This window comes from Cyphellophora europaea, assembly GCF_000365145.1.
Source record: "Cyphellophora europaea CBS 101466 unplaced genomic scaffold supercont1.2, whole genome shotgun sequence".
In the NCBI taxonomy this organism is placed as follows: Eukaryota; Fungi; Ascomycota; class Eurotiomycetes; order Chaetothyriales; family Cyphellophoraceae; genus Cyphellophora; species Cyphellophora europaea.
The window spans coordinates 2,633,930-2,650,574 of NW_008481808.1; the positions used below are offsets into that span (position 1 = coordinate 2,633,930).

A 16,645-nucleotide genomic window follows, 5' to 3' on the forward strand; every position below is an offset into this window, starting at 1 on the left:
GTTGTGTTGCGTTGCGTTGCGTTGCCGTTGCCGTTGCCGTCACCGGTTACAAAACGAGTCTCGATATCCCCAAACCCAAGTGAGAAGTTTTTCAGTAGTCAGTAGATAGATGAGATACCCTAGGTAGGTAGGTAGGTAGGTAGGTAGGAGTAATTATCCCAGAATCAGAATCAGAATCAGAATCAGAATCAGAATCAGAATCAGAATCAGAATCAGAATCAGAATCAGAATCAGAATCAGAATCAGAATCAGAATAGAGGGAGTGAGCGAACAGAAGAGACCTACTGTAACTCGTGCGGAGGGTCGATATCATCATCCTCAAGTCGATCGTGGCCCGTGGGAACGAAGGACATGACGATTCATCTTCTTTGCATCCGTAGCTGTAGTTGTAGTTGTACCTGTACCTGTGCTTGTGTTTGGCTTCTTAAGACCTCTACCCGCGTCCAAAACAGTGATGGAATAGGCCTCGATATATATATACAAAGTAGGTATCTATCTACCTAGCGTGTAGATGGACACTCTCTGGCTGTAACTCTAACTCTCGAACTCATACTCCGTGTATCGTACAGCACCATCGTTCACCTTCATCTTCATCTTCATCTTCATCTTCGCTCCTTCTCGCGCCTCCGTGACGTCGGCGCCAGAGATGTCTTCCATTCATCAGGTAAACTCCATTTTGTATGCCCCTGCCAGCCCCAGACCAGGTATGCCAGGACCCGAAAAGCAAAAATCCCGGCTCAAGAAGAACGCCCTCGCTTGTATGCGTGTAATATATGTTTGTATCTGAACTCCACCCCAACCAGTTGGCAGTGTCCCCTGCCCATCCCCCCAGCCTGAATGCAGTCAAAAAAGATGAGATCGCCCCCTCAAAGCTCATCCCGTCTCGGCACCTTAGGCCACTCGAGGCCCCAACTGCGCTCAGGAACCGGCAAGCCGATCCACCAGCTCCACAGGCGGTTGGTTTCCATGATGCCGATGGACCACAGCTTGAGGGGCAGCTCGACCCAGCTGCGCAGCACGAGGCGGTAGGCGCGCCAGACGAGGTGCCACTCCTCCCAGAACATTTCGGTAATGGACAAGGGTTCCTGGCGAGGTGGGTCTTGCTGCGGCGGGTAGTCGTCGTCGTCGTCATCGGTGTTGCCCGCTGCCGCTTTGGACGATTTACTCGAGACCAGGGGCTGCGGAGGCTGAGTGTCCGCTGAGGGCTTGACGGCGGGTTTGCGAGGCGGGTCGGAAGTTGAAACGGCGTTGACAGAGACGGGAGCGGCGCCACCTCTCTGTGCCTCACGCGCGTCCTCGTCGGCAATGGCCTGGCGGAACCAGCGGAGGGCTTCCAGGCTGTGGCTGATGCGGCCGAGGGTGTTGACCAGGGCGACCAGCTCGGTGCGGCGGAGGTGAGGGTTCTCGCCATTCTTGGTCTCGTCGAACTCGAAGAGCACTTTCAGCGCGGCGCCGTAGCCGGCTGTCTGCACTTTGCCCCACAGGCGGCACTTGTCGCAGCCGACGCAGTCCATGATGCGCGACACGTTGCGGAAGCGGTGCTTGAAGTCATCCTTGAGTGAGAGATCGGTCTGGAAGAGGAGGGACTCGTCGAACGTGTTGGGAGTCCGGGCGATGCTGTCGGCCAACGCGAGCACCTTTTGCTTGGTGCTGAAATCTTGCTCTGTGTCGCCGGAGCAGAAGGTGTAGTGCTCCAGATGTTTGCGGAGCTTGACGATGGCGCGGGTCACAAGCGCGTAGTTGAAGTAGACGTTGGACAGGCGGTCGGGATAGTTGTGCAGGCGCTGGCGGTAGCAGGTGGTGTTATGGAACCAGGTGCCGGTGGACTGGTTGAAGTAGTCGTAGCAGAGGTGCGTGGAGATGGAGGTGTGCATGCCGGAAATCACACGGTAGAAGGCCCGCTGCTCAATACACTCATCGTCCAGGGCGGCAGGGTCGAACATATCATCGGAGTGGGCAGCCGGCATGTCGAGATGGGTGCGGCCGTACTCTTGGAAGACGTTGCGGAGGGACTGTGCTGCCTCCTGCTGCCTATGGGCGCTCTTGGTAGCAAGCGGACCTTGGCTTGTGAAGCAATTCTCCTTGTAGATGGAATCCCAGACCTGACGAGCGCCTTCACCAGAGTAGCCGGTGAAGCGTTCGGGGTTGTTGACCAGAGAGACGTAGTCGCCTTTGGCAGCCGCACCCTCGTCTTCCGGCACACAGTAGTCTCGCTCGTCACATTCATCGTCGTCTTCCAGCACGCAGGACTCATCCACGTTCTCTCCGAGTTGGTATTGCAACGGCCGCTGCTTGGGCCTCTCCTTTTGCTGTTGGCGACCCGGATGCTTCGCTTTCATGCCCTCCAACTTGCTCAACTCTTCCGCTCGCCAGATCTCCGGGATGTCTCGCTCATCTTCTATCGTATCCACGGCACATGCGCGGTTGCCGCATATGGAACTTTCGTCCGTCCAGAACGGACATACTTTGTTGTACAAGTTCAGGCGGTAATAGGCGAAGAAGTCGGTCTCGGTGGTAAGGTCTTGTAATGAGGGTGCAATGTCACTGTTCAGTTTATCTAGAGCGGCGTAAGAAGTGCAGGCATCCGTTACTATCGAATTCGGATTGAGGGCGCATTGTGGTTCGCCGAGGACGACGTGGGGGACGAGGAGTGCGAAGACGGCGAGATAGAAACGAGCGGCAGACTCTCGCATGGTGTCGGTAGGCAGGTCAATAACTTGGAACCAGGGTAGAAAGTGACATTGTTGAGAAAAAGAACAAAAATGTAATCGATGTTGGTTGCGGACACTCTGTTGCAACTATTTCGGCCCCCCCGAGACTGCGCGGATTCAAGGGGTGGATGCGTAGGTGGCGAGAGCGGCGATCCGGTATGTCAGCGTGGACTGATTTTCACCATCCCAGCATCTCACAAACTTATCAGACACGCAACCCGCTGGCCTTTCTTTGTTCACAGCTGTCATTTCGATCCCGATTTCGATTTCGACTTCGGTTTCGATGCCAGTTGCAGCATGCACATCTTCTCGGTATCAACATGTGGCTGTTTGCCTCGTCCGGATGCGGAAACGAAGACGCGCTCCCTCAATACTTGCAAACGCTTCGAACGCTTCCTGATATTACTACAAGTGTTCAGTAATCTACCAATCTATCCGAGGCGCCGCATTGACCTGCACCGTCTTCCCACTGTCTGTCATGGATCCAATTGTTTTGCCAGCCCGGAGACCTTTCTTGAGGCCCAGCTTCCTGTCCACACTCGTGAACGGGTCCGTACTCTCCTCTTTCTTGACCACCCACTTGCTGGTGCCCAGCACAGCATCAAGCTCCTGCACAGGCGGTAGCTTCAAGTATACCAGCCCATCCTCACGCTCCTCCGCTGGGAAAACCGCCATTGACATGGACGCGTCGTTCGAACATGAGCCCGCACCCTTGTCTTTGCTCTCATAGTCCACCTCGCCATTGATCTGGAAGTTTCGCTTGTGGTACGGGCAGCTGACGTACAATTTCTTGTCGCAACCAGCACCTCCGCCGTCGACCTCGCCAATGAGACCGTCGGACATGCCGAAGGTACGCTTGTGTGGACACATCTGCTGCGTGGCGTAGTACTTGCCCTTCAACTTGAAGACCGCCAGCTGTGTGTCGCCGCGAATGAGTGTTGTGGAAGACCCAGTCTCGACGTCGGCGAAACGACTCGCCTCGACCATTGGCTGCCAGGTAAGCGACGTCCACCGCGTGCCCTTGAAGTCGTTATGGACGCTGTCCTTGGCCCAGTAAGCCGGTCTACTCTGACCTCGCTCTTCAACCTTTTCAACAGCGGGCTCGCGATTCTCGTTCGTGTTGGCGAATTGCTGGAACGCTTTACGCTTCTCCGGGTCGTTGATGGTCTCGGTCCACTCGCAGAAGAATGTGCCGATCAGCTCTTGCATCTGCTTCTCGAGCTCAGCACAGATTCCCAACTTGTCCTCAAGGATAACCTCGCGTAGGTACTTGATGCCCCCAGGGAGATTCTCAACCCAGCGCGCCGTGCGTTGTAGCTTGTCAGCCGTGCGGATGTAGAACATTAAGTATCTGTCGAGAATGGGGATCACATCATCAGGCGGCACATCCTTGGCCAAAATCTCCGAGTGACGGGGTGTTATGCCACCATTGCCACCCACAAAGATATTGAACCCTTTTTCCGTCGCGATGCAGCCAAAGTCCTTGTTCTGGGCCTCAGCGCACTCTCTCACGCAACCAGACACGCCACCTTTGATCTTGTGGGGTGATCGGATGGACTTGTAGCGCTCCTCCAAGCGGATCGCGAGACCCACCGAGTCGCCGATGCCAAACCGACACCACGTAGTGCCGACACACGACTTGACGGTCCGGAGTGACTTTGCGTATGCGTGTCCTGACTCGAGGCCGCCTGCAACCAGCTCGGTCCAGATGTCTAGCAAATCCTGCTTCTTGGCCCCGAACATGTCGATCCGCTGTCCGCCTGTAATCTTGGTGTACAGGCCGTACTTCCTCGCCACCTGCCCAATCACGATCAGCTTATCCGGCGTGATCTCACCACCTGCAACTCGCGGTATAACCGAGAAGGTGCCGTTACGCTGGATGTTGGCGAGGTATTTGTCGTTCGTGTCCTGAAGTCCATGCAGCGGCTTCTCCAGGATATGTTTGTTGTACATGCCCGCAAGAATTGATCCGATCGCTGGCTTGCAGGCTTCACAGCCGGCGCTCTCAGGGTCGGTGCCCACCTCACGCATCACTTCACCCAGCGACTGTAGCTTCTTCACGTAAATGATGTTGTACAGATCGGCTCTCGAGTACTTGAAGTGCGGGCACAGATGATTGAGTACCGTCTCGCCCATGTCCTTCATCGTCTGGTTGAAGATCGACTGCACCAACGGCATGCAGCCTCCGCAGCCAGTACCGGCTTTGGTGCACGATTTGACATCGCCAATGGACTTGCACTTACCATTCTTGACCTGGCTGGCCACGTCGCCTTTGCTGACATTGTGGCAAGAGCAGATCTGTGTGTCGTCGTCCAGGTCGTCAGCGCCCTCGTCGTCGCCCTTGGAGGCGCCAACGATGAACTGCGATGGTGGCACGTCCAGTGCTTTCTTGTTTTTAACCATAGGTACGAGTTTGACGTAGTCTTTCGTGTCGCCAATCATCATGCCGCCGAGGAGATACTTGCCATCGGTGGTGAAGAGATACTTCTTGTAAACAGCCTGGAAGGGGTCTTTGTAGGTGAGAGCTTTGACTGTATCTGCGGACGGGATCTTGGCAACCTGCTCGCCTTCTTTCGTGCCCTTCTTTGCGTGACGACGGACGGGGAGGTCCTTGGGCCCGTCCCGATCAGCGAAGAAGTCACCAAAACTGGCCACTTCGACTCCCAGCAGCTTCAATTTCGTACTCAAATCTGGTCTTTTGAATGTCCTTGGTGTGTGAAGCTTGGCTTGCGTAAGATTGAAAGACAAAACATCAGCTTGCTCGATGCCTGGCGCAATGAGGCCAAAAGTCTGATTCTCCCAGCTCGCACATTCTCCAACGGCGTAGATACTCGGATCACTGGTCCTCAGGTCGTTGTCGATAACAACCCCGCCACCTCGATCGGCGCACTTGATACCAGCTCTCCTGGCTAAGTCATCGCGCGCTTTGATGCCGATGGCGAACATGATGCACGAGCACTCCATCTCTTCGCCATCCTCAAACACCACACCGCGGACGTGGTTGTCGTCAGTTGTGAGGATCTTGCCGACTCGTTTGCTGAGCATGACGTCCAGACCGAGGGTGCGAACAAGATTGACGACCATGTTCCCAGCATCTGCGTCCAATTGTCGAGAGAGAACCCATCTGTTGCGCTCAATGAGCTTGACTTGGCCGAATTCTTCCAGATCCATCATAGCCTTGGCGGCTTCGAGGCCAAGCAGGCCGCCTCCTACAACTGCGCCATTCGTCCCCTTGACGGTAGCTGAGAACTCAATAAGCTTTTGCAAATCTTCTATCGTCCGGTACACAAAGACACCTTTGGCATCGTGGCCAGGCGTGTGACGAGGGAGGACGGCGTCTGACCCCGTGGCCAGGACCAAGATGTCGTAGGATACGGACTTTCCATCGGAAGTAATGACCACTTTTTCATCGCGCTTGATCTCCGTTGCCAGGGTGTTGAGGTGGTAGTTGAGAGCGCCGGCAGGATGGTTGCCATACCAATCCTCTGGATTCAAGTAGAGGTTCTCGACCTTCCGATGCTGAAAGAAGCTGGTCAATCCAACTCTATTGTAGGCCAGGTGAGGTTCTTCGCCGATGACCACGACCTCGTACTCTCCTCGTTTGGCATCGAGCTTGAGGAGTTTCTCACTTTTTTTCAGTCAGAAGCTCTCCAGCGAACGGGGTGGAGGAGAAGGCTTTGCTCACATGAAGGCAATACCAACCATACCCAAACCAACAACAACCACTTTGGTCTTCTTCGCAGGCCCATCTCCAACTGTCGTATCTTTGTCCGCTCCTTCAGGCTCTTGGCTGATAGCCATACCCGGTGACGACGTGGCCCAAGACATCGTGGAAGGGCAGCACTTCTCAGCTCATGAAACTGTCGTACCTATACCGTGAATCAAACAGCTTGCAAGGCTGAGGAGAAATGTCGGGGAAAGAACAACCAAAAAATCCCACGACGAAACCAAAAGAACAGACACTTTTGACGGCCTAGAGCATGCCTCGCATGCATCTCGTAGCCCTCCAAAGATAACAACCTACCTGGTCCTCGATCCATAACTCTGCGTAATCCCATGTGGCACGTACTCCCAGTGTCCGAGTCCGCGGGGAAATCGTAATCTGATCTCTCAACATAAAAGTGTCATCGGCATCTTTGATCGACCCAAGCGCCTCCGCGCTCGTCCATGGAGGTACTGAATCACGAAAGCTGCACCCAATCAAAGGGCTTGCATTTCAATCTGAATGATAGCGACCGTGGGCCAGGCCAGATGGTCGATGAAGCGACCACTGCATGTCCGCGGGAGTCTACGATGCAGTGGATGGATCATGGGATAAGTGGAATGTCAATGGTGGTAGATAACGAGCCTTGGGAGATAAGCTGGGGCTTGGCGCCAAGATCCAATCGCTATTTTGTTCCAGTCCATCTGGTAACATAGCGATACCAGATGAATACCAGTTGTTTCGTACAGTCTGGTAGTACACTACGATCTCGAGACAAGACATGCCAAGGGGCAACGTCGAAGGAAAGTGTGTCCTGGCGCCTTAGTTGGTCTGGTGCTATGACGTGTATATCAGAAGAACATGAGCTGGTCATCATCCCAACCCGCCGCGAGCAAGGCCTGATGCATGCTCTTCTCCATGGCCTCGGGACCGCAAATGAGCACCAGTGTTTCCTTATCCTGTACACAGTTCTCCTCAACCAGCTTGCCCGTGACCCTTCCCCGTAGACCCGTCCAATCGTCGGGAGCTTTTGTGAGAGTATGCAGAATAGTCGCCTTCTGCTCGTTGTCCTTTGATAATGCCTCAAGCTCGTCCTTGCACAGGATATCCTCGAACAGTCTGTTGCCGTCGAAAATGGTGCACTTCGTCGTGTCCTCCGGGTCCCTCATGATGGCTCGGAAGACTTGGTAGATAGGCGTGATACCTGAGCCGCCGCAAATCATCACAAACGACTTGACGTGTCTGGGAGTAGCCGATATGAGACACTCGCCTCGACCCAGGTACTCGAACTTGCCGATGGGACCTTTCATCTCGATGAAATGGCCAATGGGCAGGGCGTCCATCGCTTGCGACATCTTGCCTCCCTTACCACCCGGCCCGGCGAAGTAGACTTTGACGAGCATGTCCATGAATCCCTCGTCATTGATTTCAGACATGGGTGTGTAGCTGCGGATAATAGCTTCTCTGGTAGCTGGATCCCGTAGCCGGACCATCAAATGCTGACCGACCGGAAGCCCGAGGCGCTGTCGAGGATGATCTAGCTTGTAGGTGAATATCCGCGTATCCCACGAGACGATCTTCTTCCCATGAAGTGTCGCCTTGCCCCAGACTTTGGGCCGCAGGAATGTATCCCGCGGCACATCAGACGTGTCTGGTTCTTCCTCGCTATTCGTCAGTGCTGTCCTGGCCGCTTCGTCCAGCGAGCCGATGTGGTAATCTGGCATCATGGCCTTGGCCGTCTCGGAGTGGATAGCCATAAATTCCTCTGAAGAGTCCAATCCGGCGGCAGATATGATGCTCTGCGCACCACCAGGATGCTCTTTCAGGAACGCAGTACCATCGTACACTTCTCCATTGACAACAAACCAAGGATGCTCCTCGGTGTCATGTTTGCGTAGTTCGTCAATGGTGATGGATTTCTTGAGATCCGGCTTAACCATGGAGATTTCTTTCGCCTGCTCTTCTTCAGGCACGACAGCCTCGTCGCCCTCCAGCTTTTCGCCCCAGAAACCGTTCGCAAGGTTGCCGCCAGCTTTCTTGACCTTCTCCATCCACCCACCTGGCTGGAGAGCGGGCTGCGTCGGGTGCTCGAAACGGATGTAGTCGCCCTCCACTGAAATAGTCACACGGAACCAGGGATTGTTCATCATGCCCAGCACCGACCAGTACATATCACGGGGCTGCACGTTCATCGATTCGTCCATAGCGCGGACAAATATGTCCTTGGCGCCGGCAAGTTCGTGTTTTGGAATATCGAGGGTCCAGAAGCACCAACAAAAGCAGCTTTCACGCCATGACATGTCGACCCGTCCCCCAAAAAGCTGTTTCTCAGTTTCCCGATATTTGTCCTCGGCGTAGTCGATGTTGGCCAAACGCCAATTCTTACCTTTATCGAGTGAGATTTCGACGCGAGTTATTCTTCTTCCGCCGCCACTGTATGCGTAGCCTTTTGCACGGTACATGTCCGGAGTGCCCTTCAAACAGAGTTGCTCTTCGTGCTGAGGGTAACAAATGGTAGAATTGGTGCTCAAGTCGTAGATGGCATAGCGCTCATCTTTCCACCATTTCTCGTTGTTGGCCGACTCCTCGGGTGACACCATGGTAGGGAGCACTCGGTTGTCGTAGATATGGTACCAGTTGTCGCTGGGTTCGGCTGTGATGATGAGCTTCTTCAGCCACTTAACCGAGCGGCCACCAATCTGGCCAGGAATTACGGCTCGTAATGGCTTTCCGTGGTCCGGCCTGAGCATTTCGCCGTTCATCTTGTAAGAGAGCATAATTCCTTTGTTAGGATCCATCACCCAATTCAGCTTGACCGAGGTTCCATAGTATCCGTTGGGCAACTTGTCGGCGCCCTCCATGCAAACATATTTGGCTTTTCTCGTGGGTCTGGCTCGCCTTATCACCTCTGACATGACAACCCCAGTGAACAAGGCTGTCGACAGACCTGCTGCACCCCATGAAAAGCCTTTGCTTTTCCGAACCATGTTCTGCTCCTTGCGTCTATTGCCAGCGCAGACTAGAGTAATAGGACAGGTGATCTGTTCATATTCGTTCATGAGCTGGGTGAGGGTGATGGTCATTGGATTCTCAACCAAGCCCTCGACAGAGAATTCCCAATTAGGTATCTCCTCATCCCTGACTTGAGGCACTGCACCATGATTTCGTACGTAGAAGAGCTCTGGACTTGTCAAGAACCCCTCATCAAATAATGCTGTAAGTGGCGCTTCAACATTGAAAGGGTGAACACCCGTGAGGCGTATCAGTCTCGGATCTCGTGGCACATGTGCATCAGGTGTTTTTAGGTCGATGTCGAGAACACTCTCTGGTTCTTTCGAGGGCGGCGGCAGCGCGACCTCCACATCGTCTCCATCGGCGGATGCATCAGAGACACTGTCGTCAGTAAGCGGTGGTGTAGGTGGTAAAGCGTCTTTGGGCTGCGGCGAAACGTTTTTTTCCGGCTGGTCGCTATGAGTATGCTTGGTCGTTTGCATGGTGCTTGTGTTGCGGCAGACCTCAATATGCTCAGGTTGCGCAAGGCGAGGGTATTAAGTGAATTGTTACGGTATTGTCAGACATGACACCTGCCCAGGCCGCGCCGTAGGACAGACCCTGCGGGCAGTGACGATGCATTGATTGCACAGCCATGGCGTCTGATTCGTAGACGATCTTGACGATCCAAGTCGTGAGTGAGATCCCGTGGAAGTTGCACGTCCTTGTATGGAGTCATCTAGGCCCTGCGATAGATAAGGCCCGATTTTGCGATTTTGGTGGCGTAATGTTTGATAGGGGCCGGTACCCCATCAACTCCACCTGCGGGGACTTTTTCCGAGGATACAATACCTGAGATGCGACAGCAGCTCATTACATGCCACCAGCATTCTCGGGAGGGCTCCTGCTCGAGTGCGAAGCCGGAGGCGTTGGACCCTTACCGGTGCTACCAAAGAATCGAGGAGGAAGACCTTGTCTCTTGGGAACGGTCCCCAAATGTCTATGATAGATCGTATCAATGAACGCCTCGGACCAAGCCGTTAATTCTGAACCAAGACTGATGAGGTCTCCAATCAGCATGTGAGCGCTAGGCAGGGTTAGTACAGTCACGCAACAAATCGGTACAGAACCGTGCCCACCGTGAGTCGAGACTGCGCACAATTGAAATCTTATCTTCCAATTTGATGGAAGCAGCTTCGGTGTAGTCGAGTCCCTGCAACAAACCCTCCAGTCTTGCCATCATTTCGTGAGGCCAAGTTAGATGGTGCTGCGAGGACTCGGCGACCGTCTGCTGAATGGCATCCACCCACTCCGACATCTGTCTCAACGTCCTGACTGGTAGTTCCGAACGAGGCGTGTCTGGATACAGATGTAGGGGAATGACGGCTTTGCACATGGCGAGATCCCCGACAAAGTAAGCCCCGAGCAGCACCGGTGCTGGATCGGAAGTATCTTGTAGTGCAGTCAGCAACCCAGACGATAGATCATACCATTGGTTGTAGCTTAAAGAGGAGAGCAGGAAGCCTTTCGCAGCGGATTCTCGGAAAGCAGCCATCGTCTGCTGCATGGCTCTGCCGAAAGCGTGGCAAAAGGGACTTGCAGTCAGACTCAATACTTGATCAATTCCAGCTAGAGCACGATGGATTAGCGGGACATCAATTTTCTGGTCTCGCAAATGCTCGAGGGCGGCTTCGAGTTTCCTCTGCGGCCACTCGGGTTTGACGTTCAACGTTGTCTGCAGCTTGGTGCGCCGAATCCTTTCCGTGGCTAGAGCGCAGCCTTGCACGAAAACCCCAAATTCATCCTGCGCATCAGGAAGATGTGAAGACTGGAAGGCAAGGCTGTAAGCAGTGGCTAGCACAGCATCGGCATGACCTTGCTCGTTCCAGGCATCAGGGTTGTTGATAGCCTCCTTGAGACCAGCAATAGCTTTGCCACGATGGTGAAGCATCTCATACTTGATTTTTGCACCTGGATTGGCTCGGAGAAGATCAGAGGCGCCCAGAGCCAGCATTGCGTGCATCAGGAAGTTTTGCTGGTGAGCCATTTGGGGGAGCTCGTTCAGCCACACGCTGCGGTTTCCTATTGGTAGTGCATGGGGTTGTAACAAGAAGCGCTGAAAGAAGAGCATCTCTCTCATGGTGAAGGTCATCGCTGGTGGCGTGGGCCCCGACGACGGCCAGAGGCTCGGTGGAGTGTACGATGTGTACAATGTGGAGGTCGACAGCACCCGGGAGTCCGGAGGCGATGCCTCCAGAGGCGTCGCGGGGACATGAGTAGGATAACGGCAAGGTATGGCTCTCAACAAGCAGTTTCGACAGGTCGGCCGCTCTTCACCACACCTGGGATCGGTTAGTCGGGTAACGTGCTTGTCTCAAGTATATTGTGTATGATAAAGAAGCATTGGAGCATCTGCATGCTGCTAGAGAATACGAGTCTCGGGCGTCTCCCCACTTCAGCCACAGCCGTACGTACTTTATTTTCCGAGTCTATGCAACAGCATCGTCAGAACAGTTCGGTATCGAGCCCGACGGCACGGATGCGTGTGCTCACCTTACAAGTGGAACAGCCTCTTTTCGAGCGGGTGCGCGGTTTCTTCGGGCGACTTGCTAGCTTGGGCGTCCGACCACCGCCGGAGGGCAGTATGAGGATAGGGGCCGCCGGTCCCCCCTCATTGGACACCATTTCAGAGTTCTGTGTCGGTGGCGAAGGACATGGCTTGCTTCAGGAGAAAGGAGCCTAGCATGCCGCTGTCACCGCAAGCTTTGAACGCCCACTGTCGATCGTGGAGAGCTTTAGCGAGAGTGCTCGCTTGCGACCGCAGCCCTACAGGCCAAGGCGAGGGCCAGAAGTGGGATCCGAGCGAACCCGACTCAAGTCGCAAAGGCCACCCCCGTTCAAGCTGTATAGCACACTTGGATAGATGCTAGTATGTTTCAGCATAACATGTTCCCGAGTCTCAGATGCTGGCAATACGAGGAAGCGGTCGAATAGAGATCAAGTGGGGGAAATTTGCAAAAGGGCGTGAACAAAGCCGAATACGCATGCTGGCACTAGGCTTTGATCAGATAGGCGCCTTCTCAGCCTCTTCTCGGCGACGATGGGACTCACAAGTCTCTGGAGCATCATCCAGTTGTATTCTTGTGTGTGTTGACTCCAATTTCACTAATGCAGCTCATAGCCCACCAAGACCAATATTTCTCAGCTGGTCAGGTCCGCAAGGCACACAAGCAGATATGCCGATGTTGATGACTGGAACCCCTCCCAATAGACCGGTATCGGTTTCAGAGAGACGCCTTGCTGAGGCTCATCTGGGGGATCGCCGCCGCGGCGAGCACAAAGGTCGGTGGCGCTATTTTACAAGATCTATAGGGCCCCTTTCCGTGCTTCTCGATGTCTACTTCGTAGTTTGATATTGTCCGCCACAATGGCCCTCACTGTCGGTCAGGTCTCCGGTCTCATTGCTGCAGCCGTCACACTTATTCACCTCATCTTCCCAAACGCGCTCGTGATTGTCCTCGTGGGTCTTCTGGGAAATGAGCACAATGCGGTAACATGGTCTGTTGCTCAGCGGAGTCTCTCAAGCTCGCTATGGCCCTCGCTTTTAAGAACCGATGCCTCAACCGGTCGATCCGTGAACATCGGAGTACGCCTCCTGTCACTCCTGAGTCGGTTTGGTCTACTCATGATCGCAATTGCGGCTACCGTAACTCCGCTTGGGCTTCATGAGGCTATTGTCCCAACTAACGGCAATGTGGCTGTTCCTTTGTAAGTCCTCCAGAGAATCACCTTGTGGGCTGATGGTCCGAGACGTGTTATCCTTCCAGACTATCGCTGATCGCCCACCGTTTATAGCTCAGCTTTTCAAGACACTTCGCCGATGGGCATAGGCACACCTGCGCGCAGCAATGATCGTTTTACCAGAATCTGCGGCTCCTTTGGACCAATGTAAGTGCCCTTGAAACACTCTTCACGATGGGCGTGCTGAATGTATACCAGCGTATGCCCCGGAAGCAAAACACAGATCAACTACACATTGGATCCAGATGACAACACGACTGCAACGGACTACGACGTTGTGGGGACATATGATGCCATGGTCCCAGCAGCACTGATCGAGCTGTATCAGAGTGGCCTCAATGATCAGCCGGAGACTGTCTCATCATTCTTCGATATTCAGACTCGTCAATACACAAAGGTCGCTGATCCTCAGAAAGAAGATGGAAGGCCTTTCTTGGTCGACTCTTTCCGCATGCTTGAGCCCCTTATTCTCAACGACGCGATCGAGGCCAAAGAGGGCCTGATCGTCGACACGAAACAAGGTCAAGTGGGCTTCCGCCACCACATGACCCCCAGCCACGTAGGCGAAGGCGCAGAATGGTCTGAAGATCTGCTGTTCCTGGAACCTATCACAGAATGTGTCGACACCAACCTGACGCTCGAGTTCAAGATCCCAGAAGATGGCAGTTTGGGAAGCAGCGGAATGTCTAACCTGACCCTCATCGACAACGGGGGCTTCTCGAACTTGATCCAGGAGTATCCACAGATGAACGTGACAACCTCACAGGAGGACCCGCAGCTTCGATTTAGAGCTTATAAGGCAGCTTGGATCATGAACGTCTACAGTATGCTTATCATGAATATTACAAGGCCAAATCCAGACTCATTCGGCTATCTCAACTCCGAGCCTGGTCAACGTTGGGAAATCGCTGAGGGCTTCGGCAGCCCTGGCTCGGTGGGTACCTTTCTGGCGGAGCAGGACCATGGACTGACAGCTTCCAGGCCAACGCAATCTCCGTCGACACACTCTTCTCCTCACTGGTAGATCCGACCTCTAACGCGAAGAGCAACAGCACCAACAGCGTCACAAACGAGACCAGTCAAACTGGTATCTACGACAATCCATTCAACATCACGTCCTCCAATTACAGTGACATCTCCCTACTTTGCCATGGAGCAGGTGGTCGAGACAACGCAAATGCAAGCAACATCTTCGTCCAGTGCGGTCTTGTCTATGGTGCCGCACGCAGAACAGACGGCGTAGAGACACTGATCTTCGAGCCCGGAGACGTCTACCAGCAGTCAGTATACTCATGTGCTTCCGCCACCCGCGCTAGTATCAAGAGCGTCACCATGAAATACAACGCCACAGCAGGGGACTCCCTCAAAGCCCTGACCATCTCCAACATCTCAGAGAAGGCCTACAGCGCCAATGATGGCCCAAACCCCCCACCCCTCTGGGGAATCGAGACCGTCGACATAGCTCTTTCCGACATCCAGCAGCTCTGGGGCTTGATCGACGAGTCGTACAAAGACGATCCCAATGTCACCGCTATTCGCGCCCCGCACCTACACCTGCCCGGCTACAGTTTGTCTAGCGGCCCACCGGTCGGATTGCCTGGGGTCGAGTTCATCCCTGGCGCAACAGCTGTGAGCAGAACACTGGCAGGTATGTATGGCGGCATGTCTTCCTCTGGCAGTGGCGCGTACGACTACACTGGTCAGTCGAATCTTGCGCTCTTCCAGAAGTGGCAAGGTTTGAGCACCAGTATAGATGGCGTGGCTAAGATGTTGAACTTGGTGTGGGCCGATACTGCAGCCAACTACCTTCAGGGCACCAGAGGTTGGGGATCTGTAAGTTGACCTGCTCACAAAGCGGTTTCTGTGGTACTGGAGCACTTACTGACATGGCATAGGGAAAGGTCACAGACGCAAGTGGCGGCAACCCTAGCGCATCCCGACTGAAAAAGCGACAGAGCGATAATGGCAATCAAAGTGTCATGGTTCCAGTGCAGCTGTACGAGAAAAAGATCCAGTACCACTGGGTCTACGCCATCCCAGCTTTCATCGTACTGGCTACCTTCCTCTGCGTAATGGCAGCCAGCTGCTGCTGCATGCTCCTCCGCAGCGGACCAAAGCGCACACGCTATTACTTGAACCACCTCAGCGCGGGCAGGCTGCTGGCCGAGCAGCGCTATCCCGGCGCGGTGGACAAACAAGTCAGCACCGCGACCTGGATCAAAATGGCCGGCAAGTATCCTGTCGCTCTGAAAGATGGGCACGGCTACGGGCCGGCAGCGCAGAGTCTAGTTGGTGGTGGTGGTGGTGGTGGTGGTGGTGGTGTTGCTGGCACACCCGGTGGAAGTCCCTATACTGGACCAGACGGCTTTGACGAGCGCAAACCTGGTGGGATGGCTAGTTCAACCGAATTGTCGTCTCTCAATCCGGTGGAAAGGCAGATCAATGGCCAAGGCTATATGAGGGTGCATTGAGCGGGGGATCTAATGAATTGTGTCGCGGTGAGCATTTTGGCGCATAGATATCTCCATCATCTTAGACTTAATCATACGAACAATGAATAGAGCAACTGCTCCTAATCCCCGGTAGGCTCGACACACCCTTCTCGAATACCTAGACCAAATCCCCCACTGCGAAGTGCTGGGATAGGCAGTGCTCGGCAAGTTGCTTCCCCTTCACGAGGCTGCATTTTAGCCTCGTCAGCAGCCACTTTGGTCCACTACCGCGCACCACCTTGTACCCAAGACCGCGACCTGGGGCACTTTCAGCACCTTGCACCAGCTGACCTGAGTGGCCGCGCGCCCCAGTAACCTTTCAACCAAGGCCACTGCGCCGCCAAAATCACCATGTCCGACGCCTACACGTCTCACTCGAGCGGCAAGCTCAAGCTCAAAGGCGTCAAGGACTCGAAAGTCGCCAAGAAGAAGAAGTCTTCCTCTTCGTCGTCTTCCAAACCCAAAGCAGCAGCAGCAGCAGCAGCAGCAGAGCCAGCAGATCCAGCAACAGATCCAGCACTTACCGACTCATCCGTTATGCTCAAGACCCTCACGGACGAAGACGCGCTGATCGCCAAGGACGACGCTGCCGCCCGGACGTCTACTGAAGGTGGAGGCCGTACGGAATTGGCAGGCAGGAAGCGAGCATCAGCAGAGGAGGGCGGCGAGGCGGATGGCGAAGGCGAAGGAGAGGTGCGCAAGACAGAGGCGGAGAAGCGATGGGACGAGCAGCGAAGGAGGAGGCTGGAGGAGCGGCTGCGGCGCGAGGGCGTCAAAAGCCACAAGGAGAGGGTGCAGGAGTTGAACCGCTACTTGAGTGGGTTGAGCGAGCATCATGACATGCCAAAGATTGGGCCGGGGTAAGTTGGGTCGGGTGTGGGAGGGGGATTGGGGTTCTGGTGGTCGGTCCTCTTCTTGAGATATGCAATTCATTCTGGCTCGGGGGG

The 16,645-nt window shown here is 54.5% G+C and overlaps 6 protein-coding genes across 6 annotated transcripts; 2 read left to right on the forward strand and 4 right to left on the reverse strand.

The window, feature by feature from the left end:
- Nucleotides 1-866: 866 nt before the first annotated feature.
- Nucleotides 867-2,693, reverse strand: HMPREF1541_02501 (uncharacterized protein; the record flags this gene model as incomplete). Its single annotated transcript, XM_008716856.1, has 1 exon — nt 867-2,693. The coding sequence occupies one exon, from the start codon at nt 2,691-2,693 to the stop codon at nt 867-869; it is 1,827 nt and encodes a 608-aa protein (XP_008715078.1).
- Nucleotides 2,694-3,134: 441 nt separating this feature from the next.
- On the reverse strand, nt 3,135-6,539 carry HMPREF1541_02502 (nitrite reductase [NAD(P)H], large subunit; the record flags this gene model as incomplete). The annotated part of the gene is made up of 2 exons (XM_008716857.1): nt 3,135-6,339; nt 6,397-6,539. 2 exons carry the CDS (start codon nt 6,537-6,539, stop codon nt 3,135-3,137), a joined length of 3,348 nt encoding a protein of 1,115 aa, XP_008715079.1.
- A 726-nt stretch (nt 6,540-7,265) lies between these two features.
- HMPREF1541_02503 (uncharacterized protein) lies at nt 7,266-9,908 on the reverse strand (the record flags this gene model as incomplete). The annotated part of the gene is made up of 1 exon (XM_008716858.1): nt 7,266-9,908. One exon carries the CDS (start codon nt 9,906-9,908, stop codon nt 7,266-7,268), a length of 2,643 nt encoding a protein of 880 aa, XP_008715080.1.
- Nucleotides 9,909-10,278: 370 nt separating this feature from the next.
- On the reverse strand, nt 10,279-11,557 carry HMPREF1541_02504 (uncharacterized protein; the record flags this gene model as incomplete). Its single annotated transcript, XM_008716859.1, has 2 exons — nt 10,279-10,492; nt 10,545-11,557. 2 exons carry the CDS (start codon nt 11,555-11,557, stop codon nt 10,279-10,281), a joined length of 1,227 nt encoding a protein of 408 aa, XP_008715081.1.
- Nucleotides 11,558-12,832: 1,275 nt separating this feature from the next.
- HMPREF1541_02505 (uncharacterized protein) lies at nt 12,833-15,677 on the forward strand (the record flags this gene model as incomplete). Its single annotated transcript, XM_008716860.1, has 5 exons — nt 12,833-13,173; nt 13,261-13,353; nt 13,405-14,140; nt 14,188-15,039; nt 15,102-15,677. The coding sequence occupies 5 exons, from the start codon at nt 12,833-12,835 to the stop codon at nt 15,675-15,677; spliced, it is 2,598 nt and encodes an 865-aa protein (XP_008715082.1).
- A 372-nt stretch (nt 15,678-16,049) lies between these two features.
- HMPREF1541_02506 (uncharacterized protein) lies at nt 16,050-16,562 on the forward strand (the record flags this gene model as incomplete). Its single annotated transcript, XM_008716861.1, has 1 exon — nt 16,050-16,562. The coding sequence occupies one exon, from the start codon at nt 16,050-16,052 to the stop codon at nt 16,560-16,562; it is 513 nt and encodes a 170-aa protein (XP_008715083.1).
- Nucleotides 16,563-16,645: the final 83 nt, after the last annotated feature.